Here is a 14,709-nt window from a genome sequence, read left to right as displayed (position 1 = left end):
GTAATTGCTTTTGACCTTCAGAGCAGGGGGAATTCATGTGGACTGGAGAAATGAGCCCGGCCTTGGGAGCTGACAGAACTTAGATGGGCAGGGAGAAATGGATGAAAAAGCTACAGAATGGCTTTTAGGTAAGAGTAAAGGATGGTTGATGGCATCGCATACTGCAGACCTCACTCGGAATGAGAAGACAGATTGGGGCAGATAATTGAAAGTACTGATGAGCAAGCCAAGGAGTTTACATTCCATTTGTGGGCTAAGGGGACTCATGAACATCTTTGAGAGCTGTTGTATCAGGAAATTAACCTGGCCAAGATGAGCCATAGATCAGACTGAGGAGTAGGGCATTAGGAAAGTCAATCCCAACCATCATAAAAGATGGCAGGTGAAGTGGTGTCGGCTCTAGGGGGATGTTTTGTGACAGCGGACACGGAAAACGTCAACGACCCCGTCCATCTTTGCCAGCCGCCGTGGCATCGAGTGTGTAGTGACTCCGGTGCTGAGAGCTCCCTCTTCGGTCCTGGGTGGTGCCTCGTTTAGGAAGGTGAGCGCTCTGAACACAACGCTTCTAGGGCTGAGGAATTCTGAGCAACCCCGGCGGGACACACAGTTTTACTTCAAGAATGGACTAGTAAACTGTCCTCGCAGGGGACAACGCGGCATCGCCGAACGCGTATCGTCAACCTGAGGTTCTGGGTGGACTCACAGGGCTCACTCCAGCTCTGCCACGTGTTGCCTGTGGCCCCGGGCCATTCCCTCAACGTAGAGGACAGACGGACGGACACTGCTGCCCAGTGCAGCGTGCTCGTAGGAAGCGAGGGGACAGGTCTCTGAAGTCCCATGCGCACCACAGGCGCTCACATTCTTCTCCCGCTCTCCTTGTTGGTTAGTTCTTTCAACGAAGATCTCCGCCTTACAAAAGACAGGCAACCTTTTGTAAAAGTAACAAAGCCAAGCCTGAACTCGAAGAAAGGAATGAAATCTCAGAGAGTTCTTCAGACTTGGCTGCCAGCGGGTCCGTGACTCCAAACCGCGCGCGGGGCGGAGCCCGTGGAAGGGTGCGCGCGGGAGGATGGGTGCGCGCGGGAGGATGGGTGCGCGCGGGAGGATGGGTGCGCGCGGGAGGATGGATGCGCGCGGGAGGATGGGTGCGCGCGGGAGGATGGATGCGTGCAGGGGCTGCGCACGTGGTAGGATGCGCGCACGGGCTGCGCGCGGGATGCTGGATGCGCGCACGGGCTGCGCGCGGGACGATGGATGCGCGCGGGAAGATGGACGCGCGCGGAATGATGGATGCGCGCGGGAGGCTGGCATGCGCGCAGGAGCCGTGCACGTGGAGCTCGCGCCTCACGCCCCTCCTCCAGGTTTCGCGGTCGCCTTGACGACCAGGGGGCCCGCAACGGCGGCGGGGACGAGTCGTTGAGGCTGCGAGCCCCTGCGGACCTCGCCCTACTCCGCTGGGCCCGCGCCGGAGAGAGAGCCAGCTCCATCCGAACAGGGACTATGAGAAAATGGTCGGGCCAACGAGAAGTAAGCTCAAAGAAGGGGCTTCAGAGCCGTTGCACTCTTCCCGCGTCATGCAGTCCAGGCGGCGGCGGCGGCGGGCCACCGGCGCCGGGGAGCCGGAGATGGAGGAGGAGCCGCAGGAGAAAGTGGAAAAGCCGGAGCTGCCTTTGCCGGTAGGCGGCGGGAACCTGCCCGGGGGCGCCCGGGCCTACTCGCCGCGGAGGATCCGAAACCTGAAGGCACAGAATTGCTTGCAAGTGGAAGTGGTCGCAAAGACCCTTTATCTTAGCCGCTTCCAATTCCTCAACTGTTTCCTGGAGCAGCTCCGCGACAGGGTGCACCTGTTACGGAGACGTCAGTTCTCGGGCAGGCTGACCATCTGCATAGGTGAGCAGAACCGGGCAAGGAGAGCCCTCGGCAGGCGTCCCCAGGCTTCCGACCGGGTGCCCTCCCGCCAGCATGGGCAGGCCCAGAGCCTAGGGTTTGAAGTGGTTTTGGTGCATCCTAAAGATCAGTTTAACAAGCAAGCCTAGCAGCAATAATGACAAGGGCCAAGCTCTGGAAAATCGCTGAAAAGAATCCTTAGCCCACTAAGTTCTGTTTTAAATATTTTCCAGGCTTTTTGACCCTAATGATTACCTCTGTATCACCGACAAAATGTTATCTTAATCAGGGCATCCATTTATTTAGCTCTCGAGGGGCAGACATTGTTCCTTTGTGCCTTAAATAAAACAAAAGCGTGGATTTTTAAAATTAGTCGCGAATCTTTAATAGTAGTAGTTGTAGGGCCAAATTAGCATATTGTCCCATGTTAATATCCATTTACTTTCACTGGAACTTCATTGCCTAAATTGGGGGAATTTTCTTATTTAAATACTGGAAAGATTCTTCTTTACCTACATGCCTCATTTTCTGTAGCTTAAGAGAACTTGAATGTTATCGCTGTTTCAGCAAAATCAATCTTGAGCCTAGTCCTTGGTCAGGCTGACTACTGATATAAATCGGAACATAGATAAATGTCTCCTAATATAAGTTGTGATTTCTTTCGCACTGTAAGTTGACTGCTGTTATGGAAGTTGACTGCCGATGTGATGAGTCTCCACATTTGGGTTGTTGAAAATACTTGAGGAGTAATAGATGGCGGTTCATAGTTAGATGGTATCAGACGGCTACTTATGGCAGCAGATACACCCTACATCCAGAATGGACATGGTCTCGGATGCCAGGCTGTTTTGCCACCCCAAACAGGAAGCCTGGTGCACCCACGCCTGGCACACTGGTGAATGTGGGGTTACGTACTGACAGCCTATACTACATGCTGTGAGAAGTGGGAAATGAGATCAGGGAAGACTTGTAGAAAAAAAGTGGGATTCAAATTGTGACAAAAAGGCTAATATGTGGATGTGCGAAGCAGAGAACAAGTATTAGAGGCTGATAGGACAACAAAGTCATGGAAGGAAGAAAATATGACAGTGAAGGAAGGCCGAAAGGAAGGGCATAAAAGTGTACAAAAAGAGGAAGTAGGAAGTAAGTTCAAAAGGTTGACTGGGACCAGCCATGGAGTCTAATTCAAGACTAGGTTTAAGGCATTTGAACTTCATTCTATAGGAAGACACTGACTGATTCTTTTCTTTAAGGGAAAAAAAAGCTTTTTTTTAATGAGGCGAAATGCGCATGACAAAGTTAACCACTTTAAAGTGAACAATTCTGTGGCGTTTAGTGCATTCACAAGGTTGGCACTGAATGATTTTTAAATAGAGTGACACGATTGGAAGTGGGCTTCAGAGAGATGACCTTGACAGCAGTGTCCGAAAACGGACTGCAGATGGACTGAGCAAAGAAGCAGGAAAAATCATTGAACACTAGAATCCGCGCAGTAACTGCCATAGTAAGAATGGCACAGTGGGAATGGAGAAGAGAGGACGGAGGTGAGCGTTGACGAGAGCACATCGAGGGGCCTGGGGTTGGTGGTGAGACAGAAGCAGAGAGTGGAGAATGTGAGAGAAAGAGAAAGTTCAGGAATGAGTATTTACAGATGTGGGAATTATCCATCTACAAGTGAATCAAAACTTTAACATTGAGAAAGACTGCCAGGAGAGAACATGGGGCAAAGTAAAGGCATCTGGGAAAACCTTTTAGTTTAAAGAGAGGAAAAGGAAAAGCCAGATAAGCATTAAAAGAAAAAAAAAAAAGTTGCCAGAAAAATAGACCTGGGAGAATTGGTGTGAAGGAAGATAACAGAGGAAGAAATTCGAGAGTCTGGTCAAAAGCTGCACAGAGGTTGAAAAGCATAAACATCGAAAGAGGTCATTGATATGGAGAACGAAAAGGTACGTTGGGGTCGGTCTTCTAAAAGAGTTATAGGAACTTAGAAGAAGGAAGTTGGCTAAGAATCTTGTCAGCGAGTGGGTGGGGGCGGGGAGACTATTTCGGAGTTTGAAGGGCTGCTAGGTCAAGGGAAGGGTTTTTAGAGTCTAGGGGAAGTGAAGGCGGAAAGGAAAGACTAGTAGGAGAGGGTAAGATGGAGGTTCCAAGAGGGGGAACAGTCGATGGAGCAAAGCCTTCGAAAATTTGGAAGGGCAGAATTAAAAGCACAAATCTGAGAAGCTGACTGTGGCAAGGAAGAGAGAAAGTTCCTCTCGTGAGATGGCAGGGAATAGAAGAAAGCGAGGATGACTGTGCAGAACATCGACGGGGACGTGAGAGAAGTTTGCAGTGCTCGTGTCGAGTGGTCTTGGTTTCAGTAAAGTATAAGGCTGGGTCTCTTTCTAAGGTGGGGTTGATAGGCGGGATCCAGGGGTCCAGGAGACATGCTCTTTGTCATGACCTTGGAAGGGGCTGTGATAAGCACTTCTTGCACGTAGGATGTTGGCATTATTATTACACCTTAGCATTTATCAGGTGTGTCATGTGGGGTGAGGGGAGGGAGTGAGAGACACAGGAACATTTTGAGGGTTTTTGGAAAGCTAGGTGGATTTAGTAGGATATTTGACCTCTTCCTTTTCCTTAAATATCACTTACGAAAGTTTTTACCAATATATATAATTGCATGGAGAGTGAGAAAGAGCATGCAAATATGGTTGAATAGGACAGTCTCTGTATATGTTAATAAAGTCTTATCAGAAGGGCATCTGTTTCAAGTTGAAAGGGATGGTATAGGTTTAATTTCAAAGTAGTTCAGAGTATATTGTACATTGTAAAGAGTTAACATACATAGTGATAGTATACTTTTTCTGTAAAGAGCAAGGTAATAAATATTTTGAGCTTCACAGGCCACATGCAGTCTCTATAGCCTATTCTTCCTTATTTTTATAACCTTTAAGAATATGACAACCCTTTTAGCCAGTGGACAGTACAAAACCAGACAGTGGGCTCTAGTTTGCTGATCATGGTATAAAATGGTAAATCTTCTGGTAAGTATTAAAGAGCAGAGAGCAGTAGAAATGAACCCAGAATGGTTAGGAATATGAAAAAGAGCTAGAAAAGTACAGGTGGGAGTCTTCGATATTGCAATATTTTATTATTACTAATTGATTGAATAATTTGCATTTATTTGGTTAGCCAAGTTGAATACATTTTAGAATTTTTAAGAGGTTAACGGTGGTGGTGTGTAAAATGACTTGCTAAGTGTATTTGGAAAAACAGTAAAAAACACCATTATAAAATCTTGAGGTGGGGGCAGGACATTCGGAATAGCTAAGTGAGTTCCCTCCTCTGTGACAGTAACAAAGATACTTGATTATCAGAATCAACTTTTTCAAGTCTTTGGAAATTAACCAGAAGTTTACAACACTCTAAAGAAAATGCGTTCAAAATTAAAAAAAAACAAAAAACTACTCAAACTGTAAGAACAGTGAGGTTTGTGGAGTTTTAACTTGGCCTCCTCCCATCTCCTCTCCCCAGCTCTGCTATATCCTTGAAAATAAGCAGAGTGCCAGCCACCCGAAGGGACAGTGTTTGTAGCTCCTCAGAAAGCCCATCCCCACAGCAGTGTCACCGTTTGGCCTGTCCGCAGCTCCCTGAGAAAGCCACATTCCTAAGACGCTGACATGGGGACTGCAGAGGAGGCTCCCAGGCCATTAGTCTGCGGCCCTCAAGGCTCCATAAGGTTTGAACTGCCCACAGGGCTTTGGGTGTCCTGCTGATGAAGAGATTTCCTGCTTTAAACCATATTCTGATGAGCAGAAGGGAAAGTGGCCTAGAGGGACTTCTCTTGGCTAGAGTCACTTCTGAAAGGATTGAGGTGATCGTAGTGTATATATGTGCTTATTTTTAATATTTTGTACAAAGAATTAGAGAATAACAGATCATACTAGAGAATAATCTCTGAAGAATCACCAAAAAGGTCAAAATCATCAGTTTCATCACTCTTTTGCAAATTACATAAATTTGCAAACTTGGAGACAAAAGTCTTCCAAGTTTCTTCCTTTGCTCCTCAAAAACCCCCTGCAGAGGTAAGCATGAGTTGTGATTTATGTCCTTTTGGGATTTTTCCTATGCTTGTACAGACAGAATGGCTAGCCACCCTTCTCGTGCCTGCTTTCTAGACATATAAGGGAATGCTTTTGAAATAGTATAGTAAAGGTATAGCGTAATTATTATAATAATATAGCTTTTAATGACTTTTTTCTTTTTTTTTTTTTCCAGCTGCCTTTTTGGGACTTTTGCACTGGTAAGATTAGTTTCAGTTTGAAATAAATAAAAAACCTTTGAATTAAAAATTGCTGTCACTGTTTGCATATAATAAAACCATAGCTGCTTGCTATGTGTACGGAACATCTGTGTGCGCATCTGTTTACACAGTTTACACAGATAGATTACTTTTTTAAAAACTTCACGGGAAGCAGCATTTACAAAATAGGTGCGTTAGGGGAGTAGTAACTTATCTGTTAGAATGTTTTGCTTTACCAAAGGATTCACTACTGTGTGTCTTAAATATCTTGCCTTTCTTGTGTTCTTTGCATGCTTATTTTATCTAAAAAAACGCTCGCTTATTTTACAGTAATGATGGTTTCTTAGTGACATAAGCTGAGAGAGAAAGTTTAGTAACACCTGTCCATTGGAAATCAGGTAGAAATGAGGAGAAAGACTGTGCAACAGTAATACGGAATTGAATGAGCACACACACCATGCTTTATACAAGTGGTCTATTTGTAAAAAATTGTATGTAAAATCATTTTTACCTGAGCTCAGGGATTTCTGTTCTTGGGAAGAATGGAATCTGCCCCGCCTCCCGTTGGGTTAGTGCTGTTCTGGCCATTTAGTCTTCAGGGAGATTTTGATGATAGAACCAAGGTTGTAATGGTAAGAAGTATTTTTTACAGCTATTGGAACCCTTTCATACGCCCTATATGTATGTAAATGAAGGTGAGTAGAAGACCAGGTTGATAGATGGAATTTTGCTTTATTTTCTACTTAATTGGAAAGCATTTGCCATGTAAATGAAGGAAAGCATCATTGCTCACTATAACCAGTTTTGCTTATCACATACGCTCCTATATTCATTACCTACAGCTGTTTTCTTGAACGACACTAACAAAATATCTTTAAGTACAGTCCTGTGTTCTTTGACCCTTGAAAGCTGATCCTTTATTTGGAGTTATACTTATTTAAAAATTGCTTTAATGTAAAGTAGTTCTATTTAAAATTATATTCCAAAGGCCTTTCAAGGAGCATTTCCCAAACTTGGTACATTAGAGTCACTTGTGAAACTTAATAAACCAAAACCTACCTCTGCTCTGATTTAGAGGCCTGGATTGTGGACTTTCAGCCTTGTGCAACACTGGATTATATAACTTACTATATAAGTTAGTAAGCAAACTATAAAGTTAATATTAATTACAAAAATTCGTTCTTTTTCCACTTTATGATTTTTGTACTTTGTAACTATTTTGGTACTAATTTTGAAACGTGTTCTTATAATGATGTTTCGTGTTTTTCGTTTTTTGTTTTTTCTAGGACACATTTAGTAACACTGTTTGAAAATGATCGTCATTTTTCTCACCTCTCATCTTTGGAGCGGGAGATGACTTTTCGCACTGAAATGGTTAGGTTCTTTTTTTCTAATGAATTAATCCGGAGTTTAATAATTGTAAGACTATATGGTGGAAATTTTTAGGAAGTGAAATGAATTGTTGGTGAACTGCACCGTTTCTCAAGTTATAACCTAGGCTTATAACTCAATAGAAAGTGTTTTAGGATTCTTTCCTTTTACTTATCTCATTATCTCTCCTCCTTTTCTAATACAGACTTTTTAATATAATAAAGATCAATTATAATAGCCGAGGAAGAGGAGAACAAAGATAACATTTAAGAGCTGATATGGAGTATCAAATGTGATCAGAAATTGCTTTCTCTTAGGTTAGAGTAGGAAACCCTATGTCTTACCTGCCTCTTTCAACTGTTTTTTGGTTTGTTTATTTTTGTTTTATTTTATTATTATTTTTTTTACCATTCTTGACTTCAAGATAATCTCTTTTAAGAGGCAACTTTTGATATAATTTCTTTAATCATTTACCTGTTATTTTGCTACCTAATTTATAAAATGGAGATAATGCCATCTGCCATACATACTTCACATAAATAGTGAGGATTAAATGGGATAACAAATGCCAGAACTGCAGAATTTTATAATGAAGACAGACCAGGACCATCCTCCAGACCCACTAGTGAGGGGCCAAGCGAAGAACTGAAACTGGCTCTCATGACTCTGTAGCCACTGCTTTTTTGTTTTGTTTTTAATTGTGGCTAAATTAAAATTTAGAAATTACACTTAAAAAAATTTTAAATGGCAGCTTTTACCATTTCAACTATTTTTAAGTGTACAATCTGTGGCATTAAATGCACTCACATTGTTGTGCCACCGTTAGCACCCTCCACCTCCAGAACTTGGTTATCCCAAATAGAAACAGCACCCACTAAATACTAACTAGTCCCTCTCCCCTCCCTGCAGCCTTTCTGTCTATAAATTTGCCTATTTTAGATACTTTAGCCACTATTTTTTAAATCTCACTCTGACAGTTCCCTTAAAACTTTGAATAATTGGATATGTGAGCATTCATGCAGCATTCGAACTTTTAATATTTTATAGTTATTATTTTCAAAGAGAGGATATAAAATAATATTAAAGAGTGAAGCTGTGGGGCAGTCTGGACTTTGATGACCGATCACTGGACTGAGTCAGTTATCTGACTGATACTAGTCACGTAACCCCTCTGATTCTCAGTAATCCCATCTGCTAACTGGAAGTAATGCCAGACTTTTAGGAGCCTACTGAAGCCATTATTTCATTATTTCATATGCTGGAATAATACACTAAGCTAATCCCCTGTTCAGGGTTTTATTGAAAATGAAGGGAGATACTGAACGAAGCACATAGCACAGATCCTGGCACAAAAACCATAGCTGCTATTAGTAAAAACTTATGTAGGCATTTTCTATTTCTCTAAATATTGACTTATGCATATTAGATATCCTGTCATTCTTATATTGCTCTGTTGTCCTCCTAAGCAGAAAGGGAAAATCCTTACATGAACTCGTATTTTACCAATCCAAAATGTGAGGAAATGTTCTTTCTGACATCAGCTAAGTGACAACTCAGCTTTGTAGTCACTACTGTTGCTTAAGTTCTCAAAGATAAAGCGGTTGGAGGAGGCAGGACTGAGTGTAAAGTTGAAGATTATTTTTAATGTTTTCTAGGGAGAGCGTATTACGAACAGTGTAGCCCTTTCTTTGCTTTTTGATTTTAGGGAGGAAAGCAGGAAGTTGATGAGGAAAGTAATATGAAACAACATGCTTTTGTTAATCTTTGAACTTTAACTGAACATAACTTTTACTAGCCTAATAAAGCCATTATTTCATATGCTGGAATAATACACTAAGCTAATCCCCATTTCAGGACACAGCATTGCTGTCATGAGCAATGGTCATTTGTCATTTGGTCAGCATTCACTTTGGGCAGAGCTGTTAGAGGGAGCAAGGAAGTAAGTTGAAAGCATGAAGTTCCATCTTGTGAATGTTATGTTACTTCTTAGAGAGCTGGAGAAAAAGAAGTAATTTTCTATATACAAAGTTGTACAGAGACATAAAGGCATCTCTGTTTATGCCAGAATCCATCGGATCTCAACCTCTAGGTACCTAGACTGAGGGGAAAATTAGGCTTGGTAGAATTAAAAATGTATTGCATACATATTTTAAGATGTGGTTAGAAAAGCTCCTTAAAACGTTTAACTATCCCTCCAACTCTTTCAAACTATCAGAAAATGGGAAAGACTAGTACAGGGCTAACCTGAAACGTATGCCTTTTGAGTCCAAGAATGCGGTGGTTGCCAGGGGAAATCAGAAAATCGTTATTCTTTTCCTTTTTTTTTTTCTTTTTCCCAGAAGAAATTATTTTAAAAGGAGTGATCAAAATTAATACTTTCAAATTTTACTTACATTGACAATTTGTGCCTTTTTAAAGGGACTTTATTATTCCTACTTCAAGACCATCATTGAAGCACCTTCGTTTTTGGAAGGGCTGTGGATGGTTATGAACGACAGGCTCACCGAATACCCCCGTGTGATAAATGCAGTGAAACGCTTCCATCTTTATCCAGAGGTAAGTAAAATTTGGGATAAATGTTCGTACAGTGATTTTTTTTTTAATCAGAAAGAAAGTAGTAAGTAAACACAATGATGTTATTAAAAGGAAGGGACCTCTAAGGATTATTGATTGTCTGTATCCGTATAGATGAACACAGTATCAAACTTCCTTTCCTAAACTCAAAGACCTCAGAAACTGTGCTCACTTGAACTCAAAAAAGCTCAGTGTGAAAGCAGTGACCAGTTTAATAAACAGAGCAAATGGGAAGAGCCGAGAAGGCTTCTAAATGAGGACAGCCCATGAACTTCGAATACCATGTGGTTGGGCAGACCAGTCACATGAAGGGACAGTGAAAGTGATGAGCAGGACAGTGACCTTGGAGTTGCTTTAATAAAGTGAGATTTATTTAGTTATATACCAGAAATCTGTGAATATCTTCTATTGCTTGGTCTAAAACAGTACGGATTTTATGGTAGTCTGCAAATTCTAGAAATTGGAAAAAAAAATTAATAAATTCAACTTGTGAACTCTTAAGATAAATGCTAATTTGATGTCGTGGTAGGCAGGACTTTTGAGTTATCTCAGAATCCAGCAGATTTGTTAAAAGTTGTTTTTTAATCCTTCATATTTTATAGCTTTTGAAAGTTATTTTGATTTTGAAATGTATGTAGCACAGAAATTTAAAGAATAATGTGCAAATATGTAAATACGTGTGATCAACTACTTAGAATAAATAAAATGCTACTCTTCTGACATTGTTGCTTCAGATATTTAAAATAAGTAAAGGATGAAAATATGGTTCTTCAAGTCACCTTTGCTCCTGTCCCATCGCCACAAATACTATCATTAATTTGATGTGTATCTATCAGTCCTTGTCTCCAAGGATTGTTTTATGTGTTTTTATAAATGCTCTAATACTGAATATATCATTCTACAGCTTTCCCCTAAACATTGGATTTTTGAATTCTTTGTATGTATATGTATTCTTTTCTTTATTTTGTTCATGTATTTTAAAAAATATTTTTTTATTATTCGTTTCAAATATACAGCACATTGGTTAGGCATTTATATAATTTATGAAATGAGCCCCCTGATAACTCTTTCTCTCCTCTGGCTCTACACATAGCTACTACATTACTGCCATCTGCGTTCCCTGTGCCGTGCTTCCCATCCCTGTGACAATCTGTCAACTATTAACCCTTCACCCCTTTCTCTCCCTTATTTTGTGAATTCTAAAATAAATTTCTACATTTGGCTATTTTTGTGTATGAAGTTGTTTACAGTTTTTAAATTATAAACAGCTCTAAAAATGTATATTCTTGTACGTATTTTCTAACTGTATATGTGCAAGATTTTTCTCTAGAAGTTGAATCGATGTTGTAGAATGTGTGTTTTTCCAACTTGATCAGATAGTGCTAAACTGCTCTCTGAAGCAAATGTAGCAATTCACCCTGCTGTGTAAGAGAATTCACTTTCCCTCATATCCTTATTAGACTGCAAATTGTCAAAATTTCTGATATTTGCTCTTCTAATGGCTGTGATATGCTATTTGTTTTAATTTGTCCTTCCCTTATTATTTGTGAAGTTAAGAATATTTTCACATTTAATAGATATTTGTTCTTTTCTAAATAACCTGCATAAATATTTGTCACCTATTTGATAGTTGTTTTCTTATCGATTTGGTGGCATAGTTTATATATTTTATATATTTTAATATATTTAAATTTAATCCTTAGTCATACACGCTGAGCATATCTTTTCTCTTGCTGGCTACTTTCTCTGAATCAGCTTTGTTGAGGTGCAACTTACATGCAATAAAACATACTATTTTGAGTATACAGTTCTTTGAGTTATACATTTGACAGATGCATAAAACTGTATAACCACCACCACAATCGAGTTATAAAACATTGAAAATAATGCCAAAAAATTCGCATGTGCTTCTTTGTGGTAACCATCATTTCTCCATTGAATTGTCTTTGCACGTATATTGAAAATTGTTCGTTTTATATATGGGTCTGTTTCTAGATTCTCTGCTATTCTGTTGATCTGTATATCTGTGTTCATGCCAATGCCACGCTGCTTTGATGACTGTAGCTTTATAGTAAATCTTAAAATAAGGTAACTATACAACTTTCTTTTTCCTTTTCAAAATTATATTTCTGTATAAATGTTAGAGTTGGTTTATCAATTTCTCCATAAATCTCGTTGAGGTTTTGGTTGAAGTTGCATTGGATTTATACATTTACTGGGAGGAATGGACATCTTAATATTGAATTTTCCAATCCATGTTAATGGTATAGATCTCCACTTTTTAATCTTTTCTAATTTGTCTCTGCAATATTTTGTATTTTTCAGCATGTAGTCTTTTATAAGCACTTTCTTTTTTTGCTCTTATAAATGGTATTATTTTTAAATTTAATTTTCTCATTTTTTGTTGCTTTTGTATAGAAATTGCAGCTGATTTTGAATATTAACCTAGAACCTGCATCTTGACGAAGCGAATTATTCTAGGAGCTTTTTTGTAGATTCCTTTGGATTTTCTGTGAACATGATGAAGTTGTCTGTGAATAAAAACAGTTTTACTTCATATTTTCTATTATATATACTTAAAAAATTTTTAAATAAATTTATTAAGGTAGAATTGACATACCATAACTAGACATATATGAAGTATAAAATTCAATGACTTAGGCATATGTATCCACCCATGGGCACCACCACGATCAAGACAGTGAGCACAGCCACCACCCCATCACCCCAAGAGTTTCCTCGTGTTCCTTAGTGATCCCTCTTTCCTGTACCTCTTCGCCTCACCCTACCCCACCCCCGGTAAACCACCAGTATGCTTTCTGTCACTATAGTTTACTTTGCACTTTTTCAGAATTTCATATAACTAGAATTATAAAACACTCTTTTTTTGTATACCTTCTTCTATTCAGTAGAGTTACTTTGAGATTAATCCATATTATCGTAATGTATCAATAGTTTGTTTTCATTGCTTACTATTATTCCATTGTATTGATGTATCACATTTTGTTTATCCACTTGCCTTTTGACAGACATTCAGGTTTTTCCAGTTTTGGGCTATTATTAATAAAGCCGCCATGAACATTCCTGTATAAAGCATATTGCCAAAGTGGTGGTGCTATTCACATTCCTTACAGTAGTGCATGCGAGGTTTCAGTTGCTCCACGTGGTCAGCTACACCCGCTGTGATCAGCCTTTTTAATTTCGGACATTTTAATAGTTGGGTAATGGCATCTCATTGTGGTTTTAATTTTATTTCCTTGACAACTAATGATGTTGAGCATCTTTTTGCGTTCTCATGTGCCATTTATGAAAGGTCTGCTCAAATTTTTGCCCATTTTTAAATGGAAATTTTAAAAATTTGGTTCTTTTCCTTATTATGACTGAGTTTTGAGTGTTCCTTATTTATTGTAGATACAAGTGGACATACTGTGGGTACAGGTCCTTTAGCACATATATGCTTTACAGTATGTAGTTTTTCTATTCATTCTCTGAACAGTATCTTTTAAAGAGGAGAAAATTTTAATTTTGAGGAAGTACAGTTTATCAATTTTTTCTTTTATTGATCTTGCTTTTGGTATTATAACTAAGACATTTTTGTCTAACCCAAGGTCATGAAGATTTTCTTCTGTGTTTTCTTCTACACATTGTATAGTTTCAAGTGTCACACTTAGGTGTGTGATCCATGTTGGATTAAGTGTGTAGTTTAGGATTAAGTGTTAGATTTTGTATAAAGTGTGGATCAAAGTTTATTATTTTCATTGATGGATATCCAATTTTTCCAGCGCTGTTAAAAAGATATCTTTTCTCAGCTAAATTGCCTTCAAACTCTTTTTAAAAATTAATTGACCTTCTATGTGTAAGTCTGTTCCTGGACTCTATTCTGTTCCATTGATCTATTTATCCATCTTGACACCAGTGTCACACTGTCTTAATTACTGGAGCTATATAATTCATCTTAAAGTCAAGTAGTGAAATTCCTCCAACTTTGTTCTTTTTAAATGTTATTTTGGCTAATCTAGACCCTTTGTCCTTCTATGTGAATTTTAGATCAGCTTTTCAATTTCAGCTGCCAACATTTGATTTGGATTGTGTTCAATCTATAGATTTTTTAATCTATTCGAGGAGGTTATCATCTTAATAATATTGAGTCTTTCAATCCATGAACACAGTTTATTTTTCCATTTACCTGGGTCTTTTTAAATTTCAATAATATTATGTAGTTTGAGGCATACAGATTTTGTATACCTTTTGTCAGATTTATCTATGTGCGCTTAATTTTTTGATGCTGTGGTAAATGATATTGTTTTAAAATTTCAATTTCTGACTGTGTTCCTAATATACAGAAATACAATAGTTTTTATGTTTATTGACCTATCCTGTAACAACACTAAACTCACTTATTCTGGTAGTTTTTAAGATAGATTTTATTGGATATAGACAATTATAAAGACATTGCATATATTTTATAAAATGTATACCTAATTATTTTTGGTTTTGTGGGAACTACTATAAATAATATTTAAAATGTACTTCATTTCTGATTGTTTATTGTTAACATATAGAAATATTGTTAATTTTTCTGTGTTGAC

The 14,709-nt window shown here is 39.0% G+C and overlaps 1 protein-coding gene across 2 annotated transcripts in view; it reads left to right on the top strand.

Annotated features, from left to right (window-relative positions):
- The first annotated feature begins 1,322 nt into the window (after positions 1-1,322).
- The window catches only part of DPY19L2 (dpy-19 like 2), a 74,556-nt gene continuing 61,169 nt past the window's right edge, over positions 1,323-14,709 (top strand). For both annotated transcript variants that reach the window (XM_039862736.1, XM_039862735.1), the window contains exons 1-4: positions 1,323-1,890; positions 6,151-6,175; positions 7,462-7,549; positions 9,965-10,102. In XM_039862736.1, coding sequence (XP_039718670.1) covers positions 1,509-1,890; positions 6,151-6,175; positions 7,462-7,549; positions 9,965-10,102 — 633 coding nt within the window. In that variant the 5' untranslated portion in view covers positions 1,323-1,508. The remainder of the gene's footprint in view (positions 1,891-6,150; positions 6,176-7,461; positions 7,550-9,964; positions 10,103-14,709) is intronic.

This window comes from Pteropus medius, unplaced genomic scaffold (genome assembly GCF_902729225.1).
Source record: "Pteropus medius unplaced genomic scaffold, Ma_sr-lr_union100, whole genome shotgun sequence".
Lineage (NCBI taxonomy): Eukaryota > Metazoa > Chordata > Mammalia > Chiroptera > Pteropodidae > Pteropus > Pteropus medius.
The sequence above is the reverse complement of the archived record's forward strand: the minus strand, read 5'-3'. Positions and strand labels throughout refer to the sequence as shown.